Here is a 27,938-nt window from a genome sequence, read left to right as displayed (position 1 = left end):
GCCGCCTCTGACTCCGGGGCTGCCTCCCAAGCTCTTCTCCCAGCCCTCCACCTCCCTCAGAGTCACCGCAGAGCAGCCTGCCCCAGGACGGACAGCCTCTCCTCCACGCTGTCACAGGAGCTGAGCCAGGGCCACCTCAGGGCACATGTCCCTGGCTCGGCCCCGAGGGAGCAGCTTCGTGGTGAAGCATGCACTTCCTGGCCAAGAAAGGTCGCTCTGTCTCTGAAACAGGTTGGACTGGCTGCCCACTCCCCAGCCTCACCCCTCCGCCCTCCTTTTGATCTATCCGGGTTATTCCCTGTGTGTGCCAAACGCTCACACGGAACTGGAGCAGGAGCATGCTGGGGGTGGGGGAGAGCGGAGGCATGGGGTGCTGAAATCTGAGATCCCAGCCTTCGTGGGAGGAGGCTGGGAAGAGAGACAGAGACAGAGACAGGAAGAGATAGTTGGGTTGGTTTTCTGCAGCAGGCGGCCTTGGGGTGTGTGCGTGTGGCTCTGTGCGTGTGTGTGTGTGCACACGTCCGTGGGCTGTTTCCTTGCCTGTGCTCTCCCAGCCAGGTGGGTCCCCACGGGGTAATAAGGCCTCTGAGGCCCCACGCACAGCAGGGCTAGTGCACAGGCGGGGTAGCAGGAGGGCCTGTGAGAGGAAGGAAGGGAAAGGGGAAGAACAGAGGTGAGGGAGAGCCGGGAGCGAGCAGGCCGGTGGGAGGAGCTGAGCAGCTGTGGCATCTGGAACGAGTATAAATAGCTGTCTGGGTGGAGCTTGGCCAAACAGGGGTCTGCCGCTGCAGCGGTTCTGGGGCAGACCTGTCCGCTGCTGGCCACCGCGGGGACACCCGGGCACGGAGTGGGGCCTGCGGGCTCCGGCCAGGCCTCCCCCCCTCGCCATCACCGTGTCTCTGGATGCTCTCCTGGCCGGCCATGCTGCTGGGGGGCCTCCTCCTCGCCGTGGCCACCGTGACCATGGCCCAGCGGAGGGGGCAGGAGGTGAGAGAGCGCCGCCTGGCGCACCGCGTCCAGCACGGCCAGTGCAGCTACACCTTCCTGCTGCCCGAGCCCGAGGCCTGCGCTCCGGACACTGGGACCTTCCGGGGCTCCAACAGCCTCCAGAGGGACTCGCTGAACCTGGTGGCCTGGCCTACCAAGCGGATGCAACACCTGGAGAAGATGCTGGAGAACAACACGCAGCGGCTGCAGAAGGTACGGGCTGGGCCTGCAGGGGGCGGAGGGGGTGGGCAGCAATTGGCAGCTGCAGCATCCACCCCAGAGGCCCTCCCTGGGCACCAAGGGCCAGGCTGGTGGCACCCTTGTCTCTGAATTGCATGGGCTGAGATAATGAGGCCCAGAGAGGGGCAGGGATTGATTGGCCCAAGGCCACACAGTGAGCCTGGGAAGGGCCAGAGGGAAACCTGACTCCCTCACTGCCAATCACTCACTCGCCTCATAAAAGCCTCCGAGGGCCAGGCCCTTCCTAGGTGCCGGGGACTCAGCAGCAAATAAACAGCATGTCCCCTCTGGACTGAGGTGGGGACAGAGGCATAAAGAGATGGACAGCCGAGACCGGTTTGCTCAGTGGGTAGAGTGTCAGCCTTCGGACTGAAAGGTCCTGGGTTTGATTCCAGTTAGGAACATGTACCTTGGTTGTGGGCACATTCCCAGTGGGGGGTGTGCAGGGGGCAGCTGATCGATGTCTCTCTCTCATCGATGTTTCTAACTCTCTATCCTTCTAACCTTCCTCTCTGTAAAAAAAATCAATAGAATATATTTAAGAGAAAGAAAGAGAGGGAGGGAGAGAGAGAGAGAGAGCGAGAGAGAGAGAGAGAGAGAGAGAGAGTGTTATGGATAGTAAAAATCTACCCGGCCAGAGGGTGATGCAAAATGGAAGAGGGGAAAGGCAGGAAGTGACCTGGGGTGGCTATTTGAGGTCAGAGTAGCCAAGAGAAGGCAACATTTGACCCAGAGGACAAGGGGAGTGAAGGAGTGGCCCCTGCAGGGACCTTGGAGGAGAGACCAGGAGCGCCAAGGCTGGGCAGTGGGAATGCAGCCGGGTGCCCGGAACGGCAGGATGGCCAAGGTGTCTGGAGCAGAGGAGGAGGGGGATGAAGGGTGAGGGACAAGATCCGAGAGGGGAGGAAAGGGGAGGGCAGCCCACGTGGGGCCTTGGGGGCCTCTGGGAGGACTCTGGCTCTTGCTCCAAGGACCCTGGGAGCCATTGCAGGATTCTGAGCAGGAAAAGACACACCTGGTTCTGTTTGAACAGAATGGTTCGTAGGGACAGAGTGGAGGATTGGAGCCGGAGGAGGAGGCTGCTGCAGCCACAGGCGAGAGGCCATGGAGGCCTGAAGCAGGAGGGGCTGGGAGCAGGCACTGATGCCATGTGTCCACAGCCCAATGCTGGTCTATCCTGGAAAGGGAGCCGCTGGACTCTGCTGATGGACTGAGGCCAGCACGGCTAGGAGCTCCAGCCCTCATTCTTGCAGCACGCACTCCAGGTCAGACACTGACGTGAACCAGGCAGGCTTGGCCCTGGGGCCGGTGTAGGGGCAGTAAGGCATCCTGCAGGTTCCCGGATGGCCTGGCCAGCCCCCTACGTAGGAGTTACCCCGGGAGGACCCAGCACCAGACACCAGAGACCATCTGTCCGATAGCAGGGAGTGGAGAGGAGTGAACCGGTTCCCGGAGTTTGTGAGTGTGTTAAGCAGCAGACAGCAGCTTAGAGACTACGGTGCGCACAAAGGAGACAAGCATGTTCCCCGAGGGGCCTCTCCCAGGAGAGGGCCCTTCTTGCCCGCGGTTTCCAAACTGTCCCAATGATGTGCCCCAGCAGCAACGGTCACTCCCTCTCATGCGCATATTTACTAGATCGTTGCCCACATGAAGGTCATATGTACAAGGTATGACACAAATGGAAATACACATTGAAAAGATGACATAGGACCCTGGCCAGTGTGTTTCCGTAGGTTAGGCACTGTCCCATGCACCAAAAGGTTGCTGGTTCAATTCCCAGGAGGGATTGTGCAGGAGGCAGCCAATCAATGTCTCATTCACATCAATGTGCCCCTCTCCCTTCCTCTTCCTTCTTCTTTCTCTAAAAATCACCAAAACAATCTTTTAAGAACGATGACGTATGAAATCACGAAAACTGACGTTCTGGTATTTCCCCGTTTTCCAAAGGATTGCCTTTCGCACACCCCTGGTGGCTCCATCCTCAAGGGAGAGGCTGCCCTGCATCCGTGTAGCCAACATGCGCCATGCACACCTTCACAGGCCTTCGTGCACACGCGCACTTAACCACCTGCTTCCCTCCTGCCCAGACCATCCGTCTCCTCTGCCCTCACTCAGCATCTTCCCACAATCCTCTGCCCATCTGCCCTTCCGCTACCTGTCCTGCAACACCTCCAGCCTCCACCATCCCACCCTCAGGTCCTTCCCCCCAGGGAGCTCTTGGCTTCACACTCTGGAGCCAACCCAGTGGGGGCTCTGTGCTGCCCTGAAATTTGTGTCTTCAGGCACCTGCTCCCAGTCCCATAAAGTTACTCCAAACCTCCCCTTCCTGAGGCCTCCATCCTGAGCCCCACCCGTCCTCTCACCAGACCATGGGCCTCCTGCCACAGAAACAGGGCCCAGGAGAGAGATGCCCTCAGCAGCCCGCCCCACACCTGCAGGTCCACCCGTGCACCCTCCAGTCCCCAAGCCTGTCTCCGGGGCCCAAGGCCGCTGCTCCGTTCCAGGCTGTGAGCCCCTCAGCTCCTCAACTCAGCCATCCTTCCTGTGTCTCCGTCCACTCCTCCCTCCCTGCTGGTCCTCCCCCTTCAGGTTTAATCGCATCCAGGCATCTTCCCTGTTTCAGAAGGAAGAGAAAGAGAAGAGGGGAAGCAGCCTCTTCATCCCATGGCCCCTCTGACTTCCGGCCCGGCTCTCAGAAGCCACGTGCTCTGCCTCTGCCGCCTCGGTGCCCACCTCCTCGCTCCCGTAAGGCCGCCTCCACACCCCACTTCCCACACCCAGTGGCCATGGCTCAGTCTCCAACATACTTGACCTCCTGGCAAACCTAGAACTGCTGCCCAGCACATCCTTCCAGAAGCTGTCTCCATCAGCAAACTCTCCTCTACAAGGCCTGCTGCCCCAACCACTCTCCCCACCTCCATGGCCCACCTTGGACAGCCATCTCCACCTCCTTCCTACCGACACGGTCCTCACAGCCTCCATCCCGGGCTCCCTGTTTCCACCTGGCCCCACAGTCCTGTCTGCACACAGCAGGCAGTGGGGTCCTTCTCAAACCTAAGTCAGGTCCTGTCCCTCCTCTGCCCAAACCCTCCCCACGGCGCCCATCTCTTCAGCATCAGAGCAAATATCCTTAATTCCTGGAGCACCCCCTCACACAGATACCCACAGGTCTTACCCCTGACCACCCTCCAATGCCACCTCCTCGGAAAGGCCCTCCTTGTCCGTCCTCTGTACAATAGTCACCTTCCTTCTACCCCTTCACCTGGTTTGGTTTTCCTCTTAGCACTTACCACCACTGTTCTTAAGAGCATTGCTTCTGGTCTGTGAGCTGCCAGAGGGCAGGTACCGCGTCTGTTTTGTTCACTTCTGTGTTCCCAGGGCCTGGAACGGTGCCTGGCACGTAGTAGGTGCTCAATACATGCCTCCTGAATGCACGCTGTTCCTCTAATCTCTCAGGTTGCTCCTGCTCCTCCCCTCCCCCCCATCCTGACATGGTGGTGGTTCCCAGGACTTCATCTCATCTCTTGGTTTCCTCTCACACTCAATGGCACTGCCCTCAGGGCTGTTCCCACCACTCCTGCTCACTGTCTCCAACCTGCTCCTCCATGACACCAAATGGGCATCTGATGGGTCCCTGTACCCCAAATCTGTAACCCTGCTTACCCGTACTCCCCCTCCCCCCCAGACATCTCCTCTCTGAGACCCCAGTGTCTCAGCTCCCAAGTTGTCTGACACTCAGCTCTTCCCACCTGGCCCACTGCTCTCTCTGTTTGAGGTATCATCACCCAGCCAGCAGGCCTCTGCACCCTGGGGCTGTCCTTCACCTTCCACTCCCTCGCCCACCATTCCCCCCAGCCCCCTTAACCCCACCCCCCACCCTCACCAGGCAGCATGTCCTACCCATCCTGCTGCTTCAGCTTCTCTCCTCAGCATCCCTCCTCCCGTCTACCTGGCCGCTGCCCTTGTCGCTGCCCTGGCTCAGACCTCATCAACTCCCCCCTGGCCTCTCTTCCCCAAGTCTCACCCTCTCATCCTCTGACTCCCCTGGATGCCTGGTGCTTAGGCAACTCTGGCTCAGCCAAAGGATGGGTTTAAAGCACAATGTGTCAAACACAAGGCCCGCGGGCCAAATCCGTCCCGCCAGGCCTTGCAATGTGGCCCGCACCGCGCTGTCATCACTGCGCTCCGCTGCGTTTCCATCACAATGACAGTTTATGACTGTTCAGTAAACCATTAGGCCCACAATTTAGGCTGGATTTTAGATTTTGGCCCCTTCTCTGATTGAGTTCGACACCCCTAGTTTAAAGTGAAGGCTTTTGAGTCAGAAGGTCACCCAGCTCACCCCTCAGCTCGCCATGGAATATTTTCTCCCGGTGTCCATCACAGCCAGATAACCCAGGAGTCCCCACAGAACACGTGGGCCAGCGGGCCCTGAGGCAGGAGTCAGGCAGACCTGAGCTCACAGCCTGACCCCGGCACTTGCCTGCCACGTGGCTGTGGGTGAGTGAGTCCTGTTTCCCCATCTGCAAAATGGAGAACGCAACAGGACGTCAGGGGGTGGCGGGGAGGACCGGGAGGTCACTGCTGTGCCCTCTCAGCCTGCTGCTGGCTGCTGCCCCTGCTTCGAGTAGCCCACCTGCCCACAATGCAGAGGACCGATGGGCTGTCATTTAACCAACATAATCTCATTGTGAACTCAGTACCCCCGGCTGGGGGAAGCTCCATCGTGGTCAGGTCAGTCCCAGGGTGGCAGATAGCCTCAGGGTTGGGAATGTCACTTGTCTACGCTGGTGTTCTCGAGGGGTCCCCATCATGCCGGTCTTTGGTGGGGTTCATGCACGTGTTGGCCATGGCATCTCCTAGGTAACGGACCCCTTGGGTTGAGTGCTTCCCTCATGCCTTTCAGTGTCCAATCACTGTGCCCAGGGAGCCTGCCACGAGGTCAGACCCCTTCGCCTAAACACCCCTGGCAGTCACTTCCCCTGGGCCTGCACGTCCGTGGGTGGCTTCCGAGCCTGGAAGGTGAGAGCCCCAGCGCTGGAGCCCAACTGTTGGAAATTGAAACCAGTTCTGCCTCTTCCTTGTTGTGTGACCCGGGGCAAGTTGCTTCACCTCTCTGAGCCTTGGTTTCCTTTCCCATAAAGTAGAATGACGGCTCCTACCTGCATGAGGATTTAATGAGATGAGGCTCAGTGAGCTCTTGGGCCGGTGCCAGGTACATAGTAAACTCAGTACCGGCTGCCGCTTCCATCTGGCGCTCTCCCTGGAAACAGCAACGTGATCCTGTACTTCCTGGGTCCTTCCTCCCCCTCGGAGACAGATGCCCCTGGCTCAGTGATGGGCAGCATTTGAATAGTCACTTCTCTCCCTCCTACTCTCCCCGGCCCCAGTCAGGAACACTTGCTACCTTTGGTGGCCATGGTTGTGACCTCCCTCTGCCTCTTCTCTTGTGTAGTCTCTCAGTCCAGTGTCTTTGAAACTCAATGCCACTTTTGGCTTCTTCTAGAACAGCCCAGAAGAGGGAAAAAAAATGAGTTTCAAAGTTGCCTCATCTCTCAGCAGCTGCAGCAGCATCACCATGGGGCATGGCCACCTGGGGTGACGGGAGATAGCCTGCCCCCCAGACCCAGCACCCTGCAAGATTCTGTTCATCTCGGTGGGGGCAGGAGTGCTGTTGCAAGCTCCCTTGGCCAGTGCTGGCCCAGCCATGCCCCCAGCTCCTCCCCGGTACAGATAAGGAAACTGAGGCCAACCAAGAGAAGGGGCTTGCAGAGTCATGCAGTGGCAAACACCAACCTCCATGCACGTCCTTTCTCCTGGCCAGAGGGGGTCGGGGAGGTGGGGCAGCAAGATCTGAGAGCCATCTGGATGCTCCCTTCTGCCTCAGAATCCCAAGTCCCGGGTTCCCACTCTTCTCCCAGCATGCAGCTGGCTGGTGTCCTGCCCTCTGCTCAGATGTGCATAGGGTGGGGTGCCCTGCACTTGCTCCCTCTCCCTGTTTCTTGCTCTGCTCCCCTGAGCCCCTCTCCCTTCTTCTCCTTTTACTCTTCTTACCTCCCTCCCGCCTCTCTCTTCTGCCCCAGGGACTCATGACCGTCAGTGGGTCAGGACTCTTGTGGGCTGCACAGCCGCTCCTGGCATCAGCCAGGAATGTTGGGCGGGGGGAGGGGGGACACAAGGCTAGCTGGCGGGCAGGCTCCCTAGCTGAGCCGGGTGGTGCCGTGGTTAGTCATGGCCTCCTGGGGTCACCACAGACTCGCTCTGTGACCGGTGTGGCCCTCACCTGTGGAACCACACCAGTGAGATGTGTGATGGGGCCATGAGCAGGAGCTGGAAAGTGCCTGCCCTCGGCTCCCAACAAAGGCACACGCGGTTCCTGCCATCCCAGCCCCCAGCCCCTCAGCAGGAGGCGCCCCACTGCCCCGGTCCATGCTCCCACAGGCTCCTTCTGCAAAGGGGAAGAGTGAGGAAAACGGGGGCCACACGGGGCCCCAGGCGCCTGGCCCCCTCAGCACCAGAGGGCAGCACGCCTTCTTCCAGGTCTCTGGGGCCCGGCCTGGCAGACTCTGAACCCGGACACTGCAGGTCACCCCTCCCTGTCCTGGCAGCAGCTGGCCCTCTGCCTGCGTCGCTGTCTGCCTCTCTCTGCACCTCCATGTGCCTCCGCCTCGCACGGTCTCTCCTGGGCCTCTCAGGTGGCCCTGTGGTTTCTGTGTGTGTCTGTCACTCTCCAGTTCTCTCTCTTGCCTGGCTGGTGTCTCCCGAAGTCTCTCCCTGTCATGCTCTCAGACTCTCCGCTAACCACTAGGCCATCTGTCCCCACCACCTCTACTTCCCCAGATGTCCACATGGAGGACACCCCGGCCCAGTGGCCAGCGCCCACCCCGCAAGGGGGAGGCGGGCGGCTGCGCGGGAGCCTCTGACCTGGCACTGCCCCTCGCCGCTGCGGTCTGCTCCAGCTCCCTGACGTCAAACCTCAGAATAGCTCGGCCCCTTGCCTGGCGGCCCCGGGTCAAACGCCAGTGGGGCGGGAATGCAGTGTGGGGTCCTGGCGCAGCATGGACCCTCCCTCATGGCCGGGACTTCCAGCCGCCCCAGCCTCCCCGGGCTGCCCGTAAATTCTTGGCATTTTCAGCCCTGGGTTATCCAAACAAGAAATGAATCTCGGTTGCTGAACCAAACCTCTTGGGGTTTGATTTCCTAACCTTCCCCTGGCCGCGTTCTGCTCGGGGCTGGGGGTGGGGTGAGGAGAACAGCATCTATGCCCTGGAGGAGGAAGGCTGTTTTCCCGAGAGAGGAGCCTAGAAAGGCTGGCACAGATGCCCAAAGCCTAGGGGTGGCCTGGCACAGAGGCCGCAGAGGCCCCGAGCACGGCTCCCTCCCCCCACAAAACGGGTTTATTTGTTCAAGTGCCTGGCCCGGCCATCCCATGGGGGCAGGGCATGTGTTTCTGGCTCCTTCCTTCCAGCCCCAGAGCTCGGCGGGCTGGATGCACACAGACCCTCTCCCTCGCCTCTCCGTGGGCAGGAAATGTGAGAAAACAGCCCTAGGTCTGTCCCCCGAGCCCGCACCTCTGGCCTCTGAGCGTTTGCTCCGCCACAGAGCCGGCCCTGCATGCCTGGAACGGGCCCCGGGAACCCCTGTGGGATCCGAGGAGGACTGGGCTGAGGTCAAGTGGCCCCAGCGGTACCACGGACCAGCTGTGGGGTTCTGGGCAGCCACCACCTGCATCATTCGGTTCCTCTAAGAAGCGGAACTGAAAACACTCCCCGCCTCCCAGAGAGAGCGCAGGATAAAGGAAGACAACCAGCATGGACTTACCGTGCGCTGGACCCCCTATGTGAGAAAATTGTCCCATTTCTTTCTCACAACAAGACTGTGGAGCAAGGTTGTTCACCCATTAATGGATGGAGAAACTGAGGCACCAAGCGGTGCCACGGCTCCCACCTCAGGCCTTTGCACTTGGCTTTCCCTCCTGACTTTCCACAGCTGGCCCGTCTCGTCCTCTCAGCTCAGGGGAGGGTCTCCCTGCCACTCTGGCTCACCGTGCCCTCGAGCCCAATCATGACTCCATCCTATTCTCTTCAGAGCAGGTGTCACTATTGGAATGTAACTGAGGGGTTTAGTGGCAGTGCACTGGAGTCAGGTAACTTGCCGATTTTGTTCACTCCTGATTCCATAGCGCCTAGCAAAGTGCCTAGTGCGAATAGGTACTCGAGAAATAACTCCTGGCAGAATACATGAGTGAAACTTAGGGTGGGGACTACTTTGAGGAAACGTGTTTATGATGATGTTATATATGGAATGTCTGAAAGAACTTTGTGTTGGTGGGTTTTTCTTATTGTATTTTATTCCGCATTCAATGAAATTCACCCTTTTAACCTATAGTTCTAGGCGGTGTGCTTGTTTTGTTTTGTTTTTAATGCTTGCCCGAGGATATTTTCCCACTGATTTTTTAGAGAAAGTGGAAGAGAGAGGGAAAGACAGAGAGAAATATCAATTGGTTGCCTCTTGCACACGCCCCAACCAGGGCCCAGGCCAGGGAGGAGCCTGCCACCAAGGTACGTGCCTTTGACGGGAATCGAACCTCAGACCCTTTGGTCTGCAGGTCACCACTCTATCTACTGAGCCAAATGGGCTGGGGCTGTTCTGTGAGTTTTGACAGATGTGCAGTCATGTAGCACCACCACAGTCATGATAGAGACATCGCACACTCCGAAAAATTCTATCGCCCTTTGTAGTCAGTCCTTGCCCCCGGGCCTGAGCCCCCGCAACCTCGGATTCTGACTTTTCCAGAGTCAGACAAACAAACCAAACCAAAGGCGTGTAGCCTTTGGAATATGCGGGCTTTGTTCCTCAGCAAAATACCTCGGACAGCCCCTCGGGTTCCTTCCTTTATGCAGCTGAGCAGGGCCATTGGCTGGATGGACCCAGGCTGTTTATCTGTTCCCCGGAGGAAGCCTTCTTTATTTAAATACTGCGGGAGGAAAGGGGTGTGAGAAGATTTCCTTGGCCACCAAGACTCACCCACAGACACTCACCCGTGCTCTTCCCGAAGCACCGTTCTTCCTCCCCCCGCCCCTGCCTGACCAGATTCCTTTCCTTTCTTCCAAGCCCTTTCCAAGCGCCCTCTCCTCCGTGAGGAGCAGTGTCCCGTCCCCATGCCTCAGGCTGGTCAGTGAGCTCAGAGAAGCCGAGCCCTCAATGACCAGAGGCCCACCGCTGCAGGGGAGCAGAGCCAGAGCTCAAACCCAGGGCCAGCGGGGAAGATCAGCCTCTGCAGGCTGGAGGGGTGCTGGGAGTCCCCATCTTAGCCCTAAAAACTTGCCAGCGTGAGGGTGAGGGGGAAGGGATAAGTCTAATGGTGGGTGGGAGGAAGCTGTGGCACACCCCATCACCTGCGGGTACTTTCATTGGGATCCCCCCGCCCCACCCTTTCAGCCGGCTCCTGAGCCCTGGTATGAACCCAACTCCTCCCACATAGGCTGACATCAGTCTCCAGGGTCCCACCTTGGCCATACTGGGCCCATCTGGCCTGGATTACCCATCCCAGAGCCCGCGCTGGTGAGTGGGTGAGGCAAATTAGATAATGAGCCCCAGCTGCCCGCAGCCTTTGCCCCACTCAACCCCTTGTGGCCAAAGGACAAGTGAGAGACCAATGAGGGAGTTCCTGACACTCAAGATGACCCTAAGCCACCCTGAGGTCCCACCCAGCTCTGCAGACCTGAGGAAGCCCCTGAGCAAGGAGTCTTGGAACCTAGCCCGCCAAGTAGTGGCCTTGGGCACGTCTTCTGGACCTCGGTTTGTCCCTCTGCAGCAGAGGCTTGGGGGATGGCTGCAGAGGTGTTCAGGCAGGAATGGACTTGCTGCTCGAGAGTGTGGGCCAGGAGCTCAGGGCCTAGGAGTCCTGGGGGTGGGGGTGGTGCAAGGGATTCTACAGAATAGGTGATATTTTTCCTTGAGCGTGGAAAACACAGCTTTTATTGTATTATTCTTTATGCTTTTTTTTTTGTATAGGTGTGAAGTATACTGTAATAATGTTGTTAAAATTTTTAAGGTGGGGGTTAGAATGGAGATGAGAAAAAGGAAACAATTTGTTCAGAATAATTAAAGTTATACTACTAAGGGGACCAGAGAAATTGGAGGCATAGTTGAAGGGGTCTGGGGTGTCCAAGTTTTTTTTTTTTTTTTTTTTTTTTTTTAGAGAGAGAAACAAAGGGAAAGGGAAAGAGAGAAACACTGATCTGATCAGCTGCCTCCTGCACACCTGCTGCCAGGAAGACGTGCCCAAGGCCACTACTTGGCGGGCTAGGTTCCAGGCCTCTAGTGTAACATAAAGTCAGGGACTGGTAAGTGACAAGAAGAGACCTGAAATGACATGAGGGAGTGAGCCATTTGATGGGGAGGGTGAGGGAGGGAACGGCATGTGCAAAGGCCCTGAGATAGGCACATGCTCGCTGGGTTGGAGGGATGTCATAGAGGCCAGCGCCTCTAGAGCGAGGGAGGAAGAGAGGACTAAAGAGAGATCAGAGTGGTGGCGGGAGGCCAGGTCACACAGCAAGCGGCAGGAATAGCAGACTGGCTTTCCCTGTGAGTAAGGTAGGGGCCTGGGAGAGGTTTGAGCGGAGGAAGAATGTGATGTGACTTAGTTAAATGGGATCCCCCGGCTGCTGAGCGGAGGATAGACTAGGCAGAGAGGGACAAGGGTGGAGGCAGAGAAGCCAGGGAGAAAGCTGCTGGGAAAGCCCAGGCAGGGTAATGGTGGCCTGGCACTGCAGAGAGATCTCTCCTGGTTGTTCCATGTCCTTCGTGGAGACATAGGAAGGGGCAGGAGCCTCCCCGGCACTCCTGCCCATGACCGTGCCCACGGTCTCCCCACAGCTGGAAAGGTACATCCAGATGAACCTGAGGTCGCAGCTGGCGCAGGCGCGACAGCATGTGGTCCAGAACCAGACGGCCGCCGTGCTGGAGCTGGGCACCAGCCTCCTGAACCAGACCACCGCCCAGGCCCACCGCCTGACCGACATGGAGGCTCAGGTACCAGGGGGTAGCGGGTGGCATTGGGAGAAGGGGGGACTGCGGCCAACCAGGCTGACTCACAGCCCAGGTCATCTTTTTTTTTTTTTTTTTTTTTTTAATATATTTTATTGATTTTTTACAAAGAGGAAAGAAGAGGGATAGAGAGCTAGAAACATCGATGAGAGAGAAACATTGATAGCTGCCTCCTGCACACCCTCCACTGGGGATGTGCCTGCGACCAAGCTGGAGCTGGGGGCAGTGATGGGAAGAACAAACTTAGGATGAAGATCATACACTCAGTGAGTGAGTGAGTAAGTGAGTGAATGAATGAATGAGTGAATGAATGAACAACCACAGGAACTAACTACTGGGAGGGTGAAAACAGGCCAGCAAGATTCTGGGATGGCAGAGCCCGTGGGCCGGTGGACGGGTGCTGGGAAGGCCTTGGGCAGGCCTCACACAGCCCCTGCCCCTCCTGCTGGCCGAGGCAGGTACTGAACCAGACATCCAGAATGGAGATCCAGATGCAGGAGACCTCACTGTCCACCAACAAGCTGGAGAAGCAGCTGTTCCTGCAGGGCCTCGAGCTCCACCGGCTGCAGGACTACAACAGGTGGGCACTGGCACCAGGCAGGGGAGGGCTGGGGCCCAAGCCGAGGGCCAGGGCTGGGCTGGAGCCAGGGCCAGGGTTGGAAGCTGGATGTGGGCTAGTGCCTGGGACAGGGGCGGGGACCGAGCTAGAAGCCTAGATTAGGACTGGAGTGGGACATCGTTTGGGGGCTAGGGCTGGAGCTAGAGCTGGGGCTAGGCCAGGGCAGTGACAAGGACTAAAATTAGGATTGGAAACCAGACTGACCTTGGAGGGAAGGTAGGCACGGGACTGGGCTGAGGCTGGAGCTGGGGGCCAGGCAGGTACAGGGCCTGGGTGCGGACAGGCATTTTCCTGGAGCTCAGAGCACCCTGATTCTTTCTTTCTCCTTCCTTGCTTCCTTTCTTCCTTTCTCCATTTATATATTTTGTAAAATTTTTTAACAGCTTTACTGAGCTACAATTTATGTACCATACAATTTACCCTGTAAGTTTTAATTTGATTTATTTATTTATAAAAAGAAATAATAACAAATCTGATCTCATTCACCAATTTCCCTTCCCAGAAGCAAGCACAGTCAGTTACCAATTTCCTGTCTGCACGGTAGAGAGTCTCCGCATTTATCAGCAAGTACGTGTGAGGGGAACACCCTTCAAACTACAAAGAGAGAAGAGTCATGGGGTATAGCTAAGGCAGACACCCAAGGCTGATTTCATCTCCATTTCGAGCTGAGTAGAGAAAAATCTGCCAAGGTCAGGGTGCCACTGCCCGTGGACACAGCGAGGTGTGATTGCCGCTCATGTGATGGGTCCAGATAAGGCCAGGAGGACCGCCCCGCCCCCCTGACCTGGGTGCAGTTAATGACAGCTTGTCGCCTTCCGATTCTCACCCTCCCACCCCCAGGTGGGGCTGGGCAAAGGCCTGGATGCCTCTCATCACTCTGAATGGGCACCAGGTGCCTAGAAGTCCATGCGGAGGGATGGCATCGGTTAGCTCCTGGCCCTTGGAGGTGGCTAAAATTCTAGAATCCCAGTGTGCCCCAATTCTCTCTTTTCCTGAAATTAGGAGTCCAGGGGGAATCCCCGCTGCCCTGGCTGGGCGTGGTGTGTTAGCCTGGAGAATGGGTCAGCATAACCTCACACATAAGAAAGCCTTTCCCTCCCTTCCCTTCCCCTCAGCCACCCACCCACCCACCGGCCGCAGAGGACACCAGTGTTCCTAGTTTTCTGTGTCTCCTTCCATCATTCAACCAACAATATTTGGGGGGCAGGGAGGAGGAGGAAATATATAAATATATATATATATATATATATATATATATATATATATATATATATATATATATATTTTAGCTCTTATCACGTGTCAGGCACTATTTATAGACCCGGGGGTTAGAGACGTGAACAAATAGACAAAAATCCCGGTCCTGGTAGAGCTGACATTCTCGAAGCGGCTCTAAGAAGGTTTCTTATAGATCTGTGTGAATAGTCAATGCGTGGATATAGCTGTGTATGCACTTTGCCCTGGAAACGGTTCTCCCCGTGCTCATTCTCCTCTCCCGCCCCTGCATGTATCTCCACATCCCGGACTCACGGGTCCTGAGGCTGTCTCCAAGGTCTGGCAGTTGAGCCAGGGTTGCGATGAACAGCAAGCATTCCACGTCTCACGTCTGTGCAAAAAAATGCCGAACGTGGAAGGGCTCAGTCAAAAGCCTTTTTCTTTTAAAAACTTCTTTTCCCCAAATCATTACAAAAATGCCTCGTGCTTACGCCATCGGACGGTAGAGACCTGTGTAAGATGGAAGGGAAAGTCGGCTCCCTCCACCCAGCCCCTCTTCCCCCTCCCCACCGCCATCTGCTCCCCACCTCCATCTGCTCTGGCCGGCTCTGCAGAAGTCACAGTGCTTAGTGAATCCTTTCGCTTTTTCTTTCGCTTTTTCTGCAACGCGGGCAGGCAGCACGGCCTCCTCCCACGTGCTTTTCTGTGCCTTTTCTTGTAAGTTCACCTGCAACTCTCTACATTTACATAAATGCTTTTCTTCTTTCTCTCTTTTTTGTTCTCCCACATGAGGGGTTAACCTAGAGGCATTGGTGTGCCCTGGGCGTCTTGCCAGTCCTGTGCCAGGGATTCTGCCTCCTCCTCTTCGCGGCTGCAGGCTATTTCCAGGAACACGAGCCAGAACAGACTCAGCTGGCCTTGGTTGCTGGGCGCTTAGGCTCTTCCGTCCTCTGACAACAAATCCCCGGGTGGCCTCTGCTCCCTGGACAGTCCTGGGAGAGGGGCCTGCAGGACCAAAGGCGAGCAGATTGGGATTTGATCGTGGCCACCGGTTGCTGGCATGTTCCTCCCAGCCCCACCTCTTCCCTCTGCGGACCCAAACCTATCCTACAGGACTGAATCTCTCTTTCCTTCGTTTCTCCTCTGGGCCGCGGGCCTCTGAGCTTTGCAACTCTGGCTGGACACTCCGCCTCTCTGAACCTCAGCGGGGGCCGTAGTGCTGAGCCACCCAGGGGCCCAGGGGAAAGTCAGAGTGTGGCTGCTGCCCGGCGGGGAGGGCACGCTCACCCCTGTGCGCCCCGCTCACCCGCAGCGCGCTGGAGAGCCGGCTGCGAGCCCTGGAGACGCAGCAGCAGGCGCAGCTGGCCAGCCTCCGGCAGGAGAAGGAGCGGCTGGGGAGCCTGCTGAGCCGCCAGAACGGCGCCCTCGCCGGCCTCGCACGCAACCTGCGCGCGGCCAGAAGCAACTCCAGCCTTTTGCAGAGGCAGCAGGACCGGCTGCTGGAGTCCATGAAGCGCCTGCTGCGCACCGTGGCCCTGGGCCCGCGAGAGCAGGGTACGATCTGTGTGTGGGTGTGGGGGGGGCGGGGGGGAGAGAGAAAGGTGGGGGAACACATCCTGCTTACCCTCCCGGTTCATTCCTGAGCCTCAGCCTGGAAGCCACCCAAGGGAGAGGCCTCACCCCTCTCCCACCACCTGTGAAATAGCAATAACAGCAACAAATAATAATACCGATGACAAGTCCCAGCAGGAGCCAATCCAGACTCTTCTCCCTGACTCCATGAGTAACCCTGGGCATGCCCCGTCCCTCTCTTGTCCCCATCTGTTTAATGGAAATGATGATAGTAACAAGGGCATCACCAGCTTAGGTGAACACTTTTGGGTTTCAGCGTTCCCACTTGCTGGGCTCTCTCCACCCCTCCCTGGGTCCCGTCTCCCCACCTATAGAACAGGGGGTTGAGACTCAGTGTTCCCCCAAAGGCTTCTCTCATCCTAACACCCTTGCCCACGAGCCAACGAGGCCCAAAGAGAAGTAAGGTGGCACCTCTGGCCCTGACTTCCAGGTCCTTCTGACGGGCCCCACCCACGTGGCCAAGGCCCTCCTGGGGCCAGTTCAATCCCTCAGCCAACAAACAGTTCCTGGGCGCCAGGCCCAGTGCTGGGTGCTGGGCATACAGCAGTGAACAAGATAGTCATAGCCTGTGTCTCTTGTAAAAATGCCCACCCCACCCACATCCCGCCTGTGTGTCTCTGAGGGAAGGAGAAGAACATGCATGTTTGTCGAGTGCCTACTACGTGCCAGATGCTCTGCTGGCCGTGTTTCTGAACTTCGCAGACCACGAAAGGCCTAAAAGGCTGCGCTAAGGAAAGGGGACTTTAACCGAGGGCAGCAGCTAGGACTGGTTAGGGTGCTTGATTGGAGCCACGGTGTGGAGGGTGGCATGGTGAGAAAGACCCAGGAAAGGGTGCCGCTGCCTCCGGGTCGCCATGGGGGAGCTGAAAGCCAGACAGCACAAGGAATCCAGCTGTCGTGTGGGATGCCAGGCTGTGGCTGGCAGCGATTGGGGGACAGAGGATGGTACCAGGGCTCCATCTAAGTCGGGCATACTCTGCCCAGGGAATGCCTATGCCTGGTGGAGGTGAGGTCTGAGTCATTTCATTTGTGATCTAGGAAAAACTGCTTCTTTCTGACAGGTGCCCCAGCTCCAGGACCTGGGATCCAGGTTCTAGTTTGGGGCCAAAACAGGAAGTCCTGCCCCCTGGAAGCCTCCTGGTTCCTCATTGGCGAGGATACCTGTCTACCTGGAATGTTAGCCCATCCTTAGATAACCACCTACCTAGAGATTGGATTCTGAAGGACTCGTAGCTCAAGTCTACAATTGGACCCCTCTGAAAGGAGGCAGAGGGGGGATTTCAATCCCGTTCTATTGGTCAACAGCCTTTTTTTTTTCCTTTTTTTTTTTCTTTTCACATCAGGCTTAAGGCTCCCAGGGCGCTAGTGGGATTCAGACACTAATATTCTCCTGACGGAAGAAACATGGGCTCCTAAGATTGGTGGTCAGCTCACAGTGGGGGCATAAGGGGCACCTACCTCCAGGCTGCAGGGATATCCAGGGGGAGGGGTGGTCTGTGGAGGGGACTCTGAGCCGCCCACCCAAGGGAGCTCCAAGGACAAATCCCACCTCATGTGTCCTCCTTCCTGAGCCAGCTTTCCCTGCTCCTCTCAGGTTGATCAGGCAACCAGAGCTTTCTCTGGCCTCAGACAGGTTCTCATACTGTGAGTCATTCCCCCTCCCGGCCTCACTCAGTTCCCCTCACTGCGCCCTGTTCCCTGCACACACCAGGACTGTTCCCACCTTGGAGCCTTGGCATCTACTGTTCCCTTTGCCTCTCCTGTGCCACTTGGGCAACGCCTGCTCCTCACCCAGGTCCCAGCTCGCTGTCACTTCCTCTAGGAAGCCTTCCCAGGCCTGGGTATCTCCCTGTGCCCAGCCCCTCCCAACCAGGAGCCTGGCACTGAGCAGGCAGGAGCGCCCACCTGGCCTCTTCTCTCTCTTCTGAGCTCACCTGCAGTTGTTTTTGCTCCGTCCAGTTGCAGCTGAGCGGGTGTTCCAGGACTGTGCAGAGATCCAGAGCTTCGGGGCCAATACCAGTGGCGTCTACACCATCCACGTGGCGAATATGACGGAGCCCAGAAAGGTGAGGGTGCTCCCTGGGGACTGAGGTTATCAGGGGTGCTGAGCCAAGGGCTTCGCAGACACATCCTCCTCCCTCGTCAACTTCAGGCCTGTCCCACATCTTAGATCCCAAAGAAGGTGGGGTGGCCCTTCCTTCTAGAAAAGAAGGGATTAACACGGAAGTTCCCAAAGTTGGAAGTGCACCCTTCTCCTGCATCTTCCCCAGAGGCGCTTTTAATCGGAGTCACAGGAAACAGTTCTGTGTTGGTTAAGGTCATGCTAGCTGAGGTAACAAACAACCTCTGAAATTCCAGGATGTTAACATAAAGAAGTTTATTTCTAGTTGGCATATAGTCAGGTGAAGGCAGGAGTGGGGGCTCTCTGCTCCGCTGGGAAGTTGGGGACTGTCTTCAGTGAGTGGCTCCCAAGGTTGCCCTGAGCTTTGAGGGCCAGTTATCAGATGGGCCGGGGGCTGTGGGAGGGGGTCAAGGGAAAGTGTGGAGGTGAGGAGGGAGGGCTTGGGGCCAGGCCCAGGAGTGGGAGGGTATGAGGAACAATTTTTCAGTCTTCACACTTCATACTTCCCTTTTCCATTTCCTTTCAGCTCTTCTGGGTATCTAAAGGACAATGGCTCAGTTCGTTTCCATGTTATCTTTAACACACCTGCGAGAGCCCCCTTTTACCAGAGAGAGATCAGGCTCTCCATTTCTAGCTAGAATTTCGTAACACAACTTTTTCATTATATTTATTTTAAACAAATCTGAACAAAGGCAACTGTTGTTAGCTTTCCACTTATGGTACTTATAAGAAGTCCTTTTAAAGTGTACATTCTATATGAAATTAAATAAATTGAGCTTTGGTTTAATTTGGGAAGGTGTGAATGGCTGAAATTTGGGAAGAGGGAAGAGCTGGCCTGGGAGGCAGGAGATCTGTGCTCAAACCTCAGCTTTACCTTAGACTCACTTGCTTTGAGCCAATCCCTTTCCCCATCTCTGGGCCTCAGTTTTCCTTCCTGCATCCTCTGGTATCCTCACAATGATACCCCTGTCTTCCCTTACTGAGCAGGCCTTTCCCATCTCAGAGCCTCACCTCCTGCTGCTCCTTCCATTCAGAATGCCAGACTCAGGCACATTATCAACCAAGGCCCTGCTCCAATGCCACCTCCTCTGGGAAGTCGGTTTTCCAGTGGCTCCTTTTTGACGGCTCTCCTTATAGCCGCCCAAATGTTTGTCATCAACAGTCTGCCTGCACTATCCCAACCTCCTCCAAACCAAGTCAGTTTACAAAATGAGGGTCAATGTACATCTGATCTGTCTCTGACTTTTCTGACCCGGGGCCAGGCACCAAGTTTGTCTTCATTGAACAACGAACATGTAATGAACTGGAAAAAATAACATGTGAACAAAGGTTAGACTGAAAGATGTGATTGTCATAGATGGTAAGCATTTTGAGAGAAAGAACTCTTTGTCTCTCCCATATTGGCATCCAGTGCTTTGAATGGATTCCGGCCCATAGGAAATGTTCAGAAAACATTTGTCCACTGAATGGAATAGCATTTATTGAGTCTATGTGGTATGCCACGCACTCTACACTTATCAGCATTTAATCCTTACAGCAACCCAGCAAGTGAAAAGCCTGTATTGATTTAGTGCCTAGTGCATGCTAGGCTCTGTTCTTTAGATGATTCATCTCATTTAATTCTCACAACAAGCCCAGTTTGCAGATGAGAAACTGAGGTGCCAGGAGGTTAAGGTATTAACAGCCCATTTTACAGATGAGGAAAGAAAGGCCCTGAGAGGGCCTCACTTGCCCTCTTGGGGAAAAATGACAATGGGTGGGGAATTTGAACCTGGGTCATTTGACCACCAGGCTCACCTATTGTTACGTGAGGTTTTGTTGGCCGTATCACGCTTGAGCTGGCCCACACACCTGGCTTCTGGCTGCCTCTACGGACTCCCAACCCCCTCTCCTCACCAATTCCCTCAGGTTTTCTGTGACATGGAAGCCAATGGAGGTGGGTGGACCCTCATTCAGCGCCGTGCGAACGGCAGTGTGAATTTTCAGCGGAACTGGAACGATTACAAACAGGTAACAATGCCGCCCTGAGGAGCGGCTTTTCAGCCCTGAAATCTGGGGTGGGAGGTGGGTTGTGGACAGGGGGATGATTTGTCCTTAACCCTTCCAAATAAATAAATAAATAAATAAATAAATAGATAGATAGATAGATAGATAAAAATAAAATAAAATAAAATAAAATAAAATAAAATAAAATAAAATAAAATAAAGCAGCCCATCCAAAACCAACCACCTTCAAACAAACTTTCCCGGTGCACATTCACTTCCATGGACTCTATGCTCTAAATTTAGACCTTCTTTTAGAAAGTTCTGGCATATATCAAATAATGAAACTTTAACTTCTTTTTGTTTTAAATTTTAAAAAAGATGACATATATACAGTGCTAAAAAAAAAAAAAAAAAAAAAAAAGTAAGACTACAAAGAAAGGGAACATCAAAATCGTAATCTCTCTCTCCCACTCCTAGCTGCACTGCTTACATGAATTGTCTTGTCTTTGTATGCATAGGCAACCACATCTGCAGGAGAAAATCTGTCTGTAATGTGGAATTGCTGGCTCAAAAACCATGTGCATTTTACAAGATAAGAAGTAGACATCAATTGTCTTCCAATTTTTTTCAATTAAATTATGAATGAAGGATTTCTGGCCAGCTAGCTGAAAAGCTCTTATAGTTCTCAAAAGCAAAAGAAATGGGCAAAGATACCCACAAGGAAATATAACAATATTTGTTTGTGTGTGTGCCTGCTTGCTGTCCATTTGATAAATACTTAAATACCAAATTGAGCTCTGAGTGTTGTTGAAACACTCATTTTTTATTTGAAACAGTCATTTAAATAGCAAAGATATAGAGGGTGCTCAGATCCAGAAATACAGAAAAGTGTGCTGCATATTAACCACAATACGAATCAGCAGCACAGCAAGGCTAAAGTGGGGAGTGGGGCTAAGGTGCGCCCTGTCCTTGGTGCTGAATTGTTGTTCTGGCCCAGGACTTTGATTTCTCGTCACCCTAGAACGCCCGTGACTCTCTTTCCTTTACATACCTATGTTGCTGGAATTTTGTAGTTGCTTCCATGTCACTGAACAAAGTTTGCCCCATCATTTTTGCGGTTGATTAAAATCTTTAATTTTTAAATTGAGATTTAACAGAGATGTACTAAGTGCACAAACCTTAAGGGTAAATGTCAGTGCATTTTTGCATAGGTGCTCGTCCATGTGACCACCCTTCAGATATAGATATAGGACACTTCCAGCACCCCAGAAGCCCTCCGTGGGCTCCCCCAAGCAGTACTCCCCCAAAAGAAGTTGTTATTCTGGCTTCTATTAACACAGATTAGATTGGCCTGTTCTTAAACTTCGTAGAACGTGATTCGATTGTTTTAACAGACTTTTATAGTTGCAAATGTTTTAGTGTTTTTTTGCTCCAGAAGTTGGGGAGCTCCCCTCTCCCCAGTTCTGCCTACACTGTACTTTGTGAACTTGACCATTAGGCTAAGTGGTTTTGGATAAGTGACCCCAGGCCCTGGCCCGGCCCAGCCTCTCAGCCTGAGGCATAGCCTCCCTCCTTGGCATACAGCCCACCCTGACCTTCCTCTCTTCCTAGGGCTTTGGCGATCCAGCTGGGGAGCACTGGCTGGGCAACGAGTTGGTGCACCATCTCACCAGCAGGGCAGCCTACTCTCTGCGTGTGGAGCTGCAAGACTGGGAAGGCAACGAGGCCTATGCCCAATATGAGCGTTTCCAGCTGGGCAGCGAGGGGCAGCTGTACAGGTGGGCTCAGGCCCAGGCTGGTGGGTGGACTGAGGATGCTGGGCTAGTGGCTACGAAGTCGGCACCAAGGGTCAGTCCCTGGGCGTTCCCTGTTCCTACCATCTGTCCCCCATTTGGGAGCGCATCACGGGATCTGGAGGCGGCCGGTTAGCACTCAGCACCTCCTAGCCACGGGGTGGGCTGGAGACAGTGCTGCTGATGCTGTCGTTTCGTGAGCAGAAAGGGCCTTCCAAGGTCAGTCGCCCTAAGGCAGTCACCATACAGAGACTCGGACTTCCCAGCGTGCCTTGTGCTACGGGAGGAGATGGAAAGGTCACCTGGGCTGGGGATCGGGGACCTGGGCTCATTCTGCCTCTGCTTCAGCTCACTTTGAGAACTTGGATGAGTCAAGGTTCTGGCTTCTCTGCACCTCTGCTTTTTAACAACAGGGTGGGCTTGAATATGAGCATATCATAAAATCACCGAGGCCTCCCTCCTTCCGCCTGGTTCTGGGCTCAGTTTAGGGAAAGGCATGAGCATGTATTGATCACCTACCATGTTCCAGGCACATTACTCTACCTGACCTCCCACAACACTCTGAGGTGAGCGTTGCTGTACCTCTTTTGGCGATGTGGAAACTGAGGCACTGAGCTGATGCCTGTGAAGGGTGAGGCATTCTCCAAGAGAGAATAGGAAGGACCTCCCAGGCAGTGGGAATGTTCTGAAAGAGACAAAGAAAGAGTTGGCATTCAGTTGGCCACAGACACCTGAAGCCTGAGCAAGGCTCTTTCAAAGGCGGCTGAGATGACCAGGGAGAGGCCCCACTCACTCAGGAAGCGCTCAGGAGACTGGGGTGGAGAGTCTGGAAAGCACGGTGGGGCCTGAAACTGCCCAAGAGGGCCCGGAGGAGAGTGAGGAGACAGGCGCTGGCCCCTGTGCCACCACCAGACCAGGTCAGCCTGCTGGTGAGGTTGGGAGGATGCCCATGGGAAAGCCCAGAGGCAGCGATGCGTTGGCAGTCAGCAGCTGGGGCATGGGCATCCGGGGCAGGAGGGGTGCCCTTATTTGTCCATCACAATAAGGGGGGCTTCTGGAGTCCAGCTGGGGCGCAGGCATAACCCTAAAGAGAAAGTGGCCCATGAGGAGGGGAAGGGGGAGGCACAGGCGAGGCACCAGGTGCACACATACAGACACTGGGCACATGCCCGCCCAGGCCTGATTACAAGACAGTCAGGCATTCACACGTGCAGAGCTCGCCACACCCCTGGGGTACATGCAGAGCCCAATATCACACAAGTGCATAGCTACACAAACAGGCACAGACACACCCAGACACATGTGCAAATGTCCCTCACAGAAGCCCTCACAGGCAAACACGCACAACCCCAGCCTCAAAGGCAGATTCCCTAGCACACCCTGGACCCGCAATAGATATTCTAGCACAAACTCAACACTCACACACACACTCACACACACACGCTAGACTGGAAGATGGTATCACGCTCCAGACACATAGACTGGGATGCAGATCCACAGACACATGGGAGACACACCGGATGTTTCTAACTTGGGGATCCCCAGAGACTCGTGTGTTTGTTTGGGTTCCCCGGGACTGAGCTATGAAATATTCAAAGTGCATCTGAACAGAGGGCCAAGTGGGGTTTCCTGGTCCATAACTGGGTCCCCCCGGAGATCACAGACCCTAGGCTGGCTCCCAAAGGGGAGAGGAAGAGAGGCAGAGCTGCGCTGAGGACTTGGGGACCAGAGAGAGGCCAGGCCAATGCTGATTCCACACAGCCCCAGACGGAGTAGGACCCCAAACGGCAGTCTGTGCCCAGAGCCTGGCTTTGAGCTGACATCACCGAGCCCTCAGGAGGAGCCCTCAGGGGCCACAAGGAAATGCCAGGACCATGTCAGCAGGTGGATCAGCCTGCTTGTCCCCAGCCTGGGAGCCCCTGGCCAGCCAGGCCTCTTGCCAGGGCCAGTTTGCAACGCCAGTCGATTGAGCCCCAGGTGGCATGTTTAAGGGCACAGAGCCTCATGGCTGGTCACAGTGATCTGGACCCCAAGGGCTATGTGCCTGCCTTGCCATAGACAGAGCCCAAAGGTGGGAGGTGCAGGGACTTAGCCAGGCCATATGCCCTGGCCCCACATTTCTTCTGGGCCCCCATGGGAAAGCTCCAGGCTCTGCCTTGGAGATCCAGAGTCCCTGAGCTGCCCTGGGGGCATCTGGTGTCCCCTTGCCATCACCGGGAGGGCCTTCTTTATTGCTCCCAAATGCATCCTCATCTCAGTGGCCAGGGCAGCCCCTTTCCTGCTATAAGAAGCCAACAGTCCAACCAGGCCAGCAGCCTGTGCCAGCGCTGTGCCAAGGGCCAGCGGCACAGGGACAAATAGCAAGCAGCCTTACCTTGCTGAGCATTTATCACGTGTCAGCGCCGCTCTGCTCTGCGCCCATCACACCCTGAAGTCATTGAATCACAATAGCTGCTCGAGGTCAGTTTAACACGCTAATTACCACCTGGACAGATGAGGAAACCGAAGCTGAGAGGCAAAGCTGTCTGCCCAAGGTTATGCCCCTGGCAAGCGGCAGAGCTGAGTGAGACTCACCACCTGGCAGAGAAATAGAAACCCTCCCCAGCGGGCTGCGGAGGGGGAAGCCATAGGGACAGGGGTTCGACGGGCACAGGTCCAGGGGGGCTGGTGTGGTCGGGGACGGCCTCCTGAGGGGGCGGGTGGATGTGAGGAGCTGTGACGGGTGGGGCTGCACATGGTCAGCGGGGGAGGAAAATGCACGGCTCCAGGCCAGGCCCAGTGGGCTGGGGTCTGGCTCCCACCCTCATTCATTCTGAAACCTTAGGCCGGCTCCTTGGCTTCTTGGGGTCTTGGTTTCCTCGTCTGTAAAATGGAAATACTTGAGTGTTGTGAGGCTTGAACGAGATGAGCTAAACCAGTGGTCGGCACACTCATGAGTGAACAGAGCCAGATATCAACAGCACAACGACTAAAATTTCTTTTGAGAGCTGAAAACCGACTTCTGTGCATGGGCTACGAAGTTTGTCACACTGTACGTGTGCGCCCGCACGCGATATTTTGAGGAAGAGGCACACTCCAGGGGCCAAAGAGCTGCAGATGGTTCTTGAGCCTGCAGTTTGCTGACCACTGAGTTAAACCATGTGAAGTGTTTTGAACAATGCCTGGCACATGTTAGATGTTTTTGTTTTTGTTTTTTTTTTACAACGTTAGCCATTGCCCTCACTGTTATCATTGCCGTGATCATGCTGCTCCTGTGTAAGACTCAGGTGCATTGAGACGAGGGAGGCCCGGCACAGGGCGGGTGCTCGGTCACTGAGAGGCAGCAGGTTAGGGAGTGCAATCCAGGAGGGCGGGGGCCTCCATAACAACCAGATCGGAGCCCCTACCTCAGCCAGCCCCCACCTGACTCTGTGCCCTTCTCCCCCTCCACCACCACCTCCGGGTGGCTTCCAGGCTTTCTCTGAGCGGGTACAGTGGCTCTGCGGGGCCCCAGAGCAGCCTGGCCCTGGAGGGCACCAACTTCAGCACCCGGGACGCAGACAACGACAACTGCCTCTGCAAGTGCGCCCAGATGCTGTCCGGAGGTGGGTGCGGGGTGCGGTGACGCCCATCCGCCCACAGGTGGGAGGTGGGAGACCCCCTGAGACACAGAGCCAGGGACAGGTGGAGACCGAGAGAGACTGCGGAACCGGCATAGAGACAGGGGGCTGGAGACAGAAAGCTACGCGGGGGCGGAAGCACAAAGGAGAGATGGAGAGAGAAATGCAGATCGGGGCGAGAGAAAGGAACATGGAGTGTGAGAGACAGACAGACCCAGAAAGGTAGAGACAGTGACCATCAGAGAGAGGATCCCGGTTTGAGAGAGACCCACAGCGTGACAGGCAAGCACAGAGACCATCAGAGAGAGAAAGAGATAGCCCCAGGGTGTTAGAGACTCAGGGGACAGAGCACTGAACCCCACAGAGAGAGGGAGATGGGGCTTGTGCGGGAGTGAGAGGGGAGGCGAGGGGGAGGAGACAGGGATGCTGGGACATAGGGATTAGGGGCAGGGTGAAAGAATGGAGGGGCTGAGGGGAGTAACAGAGACCAATGCCACCCTCCAGGGGCGCCAGGCTGGGCAGAGGGTCCGGGAGTCTCCCTCTCACCCCCCTGGCCACTCCTCCCAGCCCCTGTCTCCCAGTTGCTGACTTCCTGGGGGAGTCGAAGGCTTGCTTAGTCTTTGAGGTAGGGGATGCCCTCACCCCACTGGAGGGCCTCCAGCTCCCACAGCCTCTTCCTCCGCTCCCCCAGGGTGGTGGTTTGACGCCTGTGGCCTCTCGAACCTGAACGGCATCTACTACGCGGCCGGCCGCCACCTGCGCAAGCTCAACGGCATCCGCTGGCACTACTTCCAGGGCCCCAGCTACTCGCTGCGCGCCACCCGCATGCTGGTGCGGCCCGTGGGCACCTAACAGCAGCCCCGCCGAAGGCTGGGACCCCGGGAGGAGGCGGGACTTACTATGCCCTGGGCGAGCTGGACCAACACAGGACACGGTGCCAGGGCCTGGACACCTGGATCTCCTGAGCCAGCCCTCCTGGCCCCACGAGTCCCCACGAGTCTCCGACGCCTCGCCTCCCTGTCGTCCTCCAGCTGTGACATGGGGGGCGACTGGGGGCTCCTGTCTCTGCAGGACCCCTCTTTTCCCCAGTCTTCTGCAGGGGCCCCTGCCAACCCGAGGGTCACAATACTCTGAATGAGCTGAGAACAGACAACGTGGCTCCTCAAAGGAATACCTGGCTGGCGATGGAATTTCAGGCAGGTGGGGAGGTGTCTGCAGGCAGGAGTCTGCTCAGATGGAGACCCAGATCCTATGCCCAGGGTTGGTGGGAAGGCCATCGCCTGTTCCAAGCCTTCTCAGCCTTGAGATGCCCTTGAGCTGTCCAAGGCTGAAAGGCCTGCACCTACCCCATAACAGGAATCACTATGTCCACCCTACACGGCCCACCACTCCCCGGGCCCCACATCTGGAACTCAACCCTGGTCTCTCAAGGGCTCCGGGAGATCTCAGAGAGGTTCCTTCACCCCCATCGGGTTCCAGAACAGGCTCCGCAGAGGATAACTGCTGAGCATGCCTGTGGTCCAGAGAGAAAGGAGAGCGCAGGTAAACCAGTGTCCGCACACATTCTCAGCTGCAGGACGCGTCAGAGCCTTCAATGGGGCTGGTGTGGGCAGCTTTCTCCAGATTTCCTTATCTCTCGGTGTGGTGGATGCCTCTGGGAAAAGCTAGTCCTCAAGTGTCATGAGGAGGAGCCCCAAGGCACCATCTCCCACCCCCAGCGACCCATCCTTTCTGGCTGCAAAAGCCACAGGGAAGGTCTCAAATCGTCTCTAAAACAACTGGAAAGAAACGTTGGATTAGAACAGACACACACCATCCCGGAGCTTCCCGGCTGCTGCCAAGGCTCCTTCTGGCTCTTGGGCTGCCCTCGGCACTCCCTGTCAGCCCAGCTCAGCCTGGCTCAGGTACAGGCACTGCCAGGGACTGTCCGCACTGCCCTGGGCAGAACACCCATCTGCAGGTCCAGATCCTCCCAGGTCTAAGCCGGAACCCCCAGCCCCCTCCCCCTGCTCCATCCAACATGATGTTGCCGCGCGGGGTCTGGGGGACCAGGGCCTCCTCCTGAGCTTCTGTCAGAGGGCAAGGTCACAAAGGAGCCACAGCCGCTCTGCTGCTCCCCCATCGCCGTGCCACCCTCTCCAGTCCCCACGAGGCCCACTGTGCGCAGCGTGGTGACGTGGGCAGGCTTGGCGTCGGACAGGCCTGCTCCGGTTCTTTGGACTTGAGGCCTGTGGCTCAGCCTCTTGGCCTCGGTTATCTTGTCTGTGAAATGGAGGTGATGATACTCACTCCTATGAGACCACGCATGTCAGCGTCTGATCAGAGCCTGGTATGAAGCAGGTGCCTAATAAATATTAGTTCCCAAAGAGGTGAGAAATTGCCCCGAGTGTGTCATCCCTTCTGCTGGGCCCAGATCAGTGAGCGTGTATTGCTGTGTCCACAGCACTTACTGTTACACTGCTCTGTGCTGGGGAGGGGTGGAGAGGGGAGCTGGGAGCCTCAGGAGACTCCTCTGCATGGGGTGAACTCTCTCTCTCTCTCTCTCCCCCCAAACTCCTGTCTGCAACCCCGTTCTCTAAAAGGTCAAAAAGCTGGTTTGGTTACCCTCAGACACTTGTTTTTTGTTTGTTTGTTGTTTTGTTTTTTAAAATATATTTTTATTGATTCCAGAGAGGATAGGAGAGAGAGAGAGA

The 27,938-nt window shown here is 55.9% G+C and overlaps 1 protein-coding gene across 1 annotated transcript; it reads left to right on the top strand.

Annotated features, from left to right (window-relative positions):
- Window positions 1–376: 376 nt before the first annotated feature.
- On the top strand, window positions 377–27,618 carry ANGPT4 (angiopoietin 4). The gene is made up of 9 exons (XM_036419158.2): window positions 377–1,200; window positions 12,109–12,264; window positions 12,738–12,859; window positions 15,426–15,667; window positions 17,705–17,811; window positions 19,776–19,877; window positions 21,465–21,631; window positions 25,100–25,230; window positions 25,937–27,618. Exons 1-9 carry the CDS (start codon window positions 904–906, stop codon window positions 26,095–26,097), a joined length of 1,485 nt encoding a protein of 494 aa, XP_036275051.1. The 5' UTR covers window positions 377–903; the 3' UTR covers window positions 26,098–27,618.
- The last annotated feature ends 320 nt before the right edge of the window (window positions 27,619–27,938 follow it).

The sequence above is a fragment of the Pipistrellus kuhlii genome, unplaced genomic scaffold, assembly GCF_014108245.1.
Source record: "Pipistrellus kuhlii isolate mPipKuh1 unplaced genomic scaffold, mPipKuh1.p scaffold_m20_p_6, whole genome shotgun sequence".
Classification (NCBI taxonomy): Eukaryota; Metazoa; Chordata; class Mammalia; order Chiroptera; family Vespertilionidae; genus Pipistrellus; species Pipistrellus kuhlii.
The sequence above is the reverse complement of the archived record's forward strand: the minus strand, read 5'-3'. Positions and strand labels throughout refer to the sequence as shown.

Excerpts from the sequence above, each read along its gene's own strand:
- ANGPT4 (XM_036419158.2), top strand. The coding sequence starts at position 904 with ATGCTCTCCTGGCCGGCCATGCTGCTGGGGGGCCTCCTCCTCGCCGTG. Across the intron at positions 15,668-17,704 it reads CCTGGGCCCGCGAGAGCAGG|TTGCAGCTGAGCGGGTGTTC; the intron begins GTACGATCTGTG and ends TGCTCCGTCCAG. Across the intron at positions 21,632-25,099 it reads AGCGAGGGGCAGCTGTACAG|GCTTTCTCTGAGCGGGTACA; the intron begins GTGGGCTCAGGC and ends GGTGGCTTCCAG.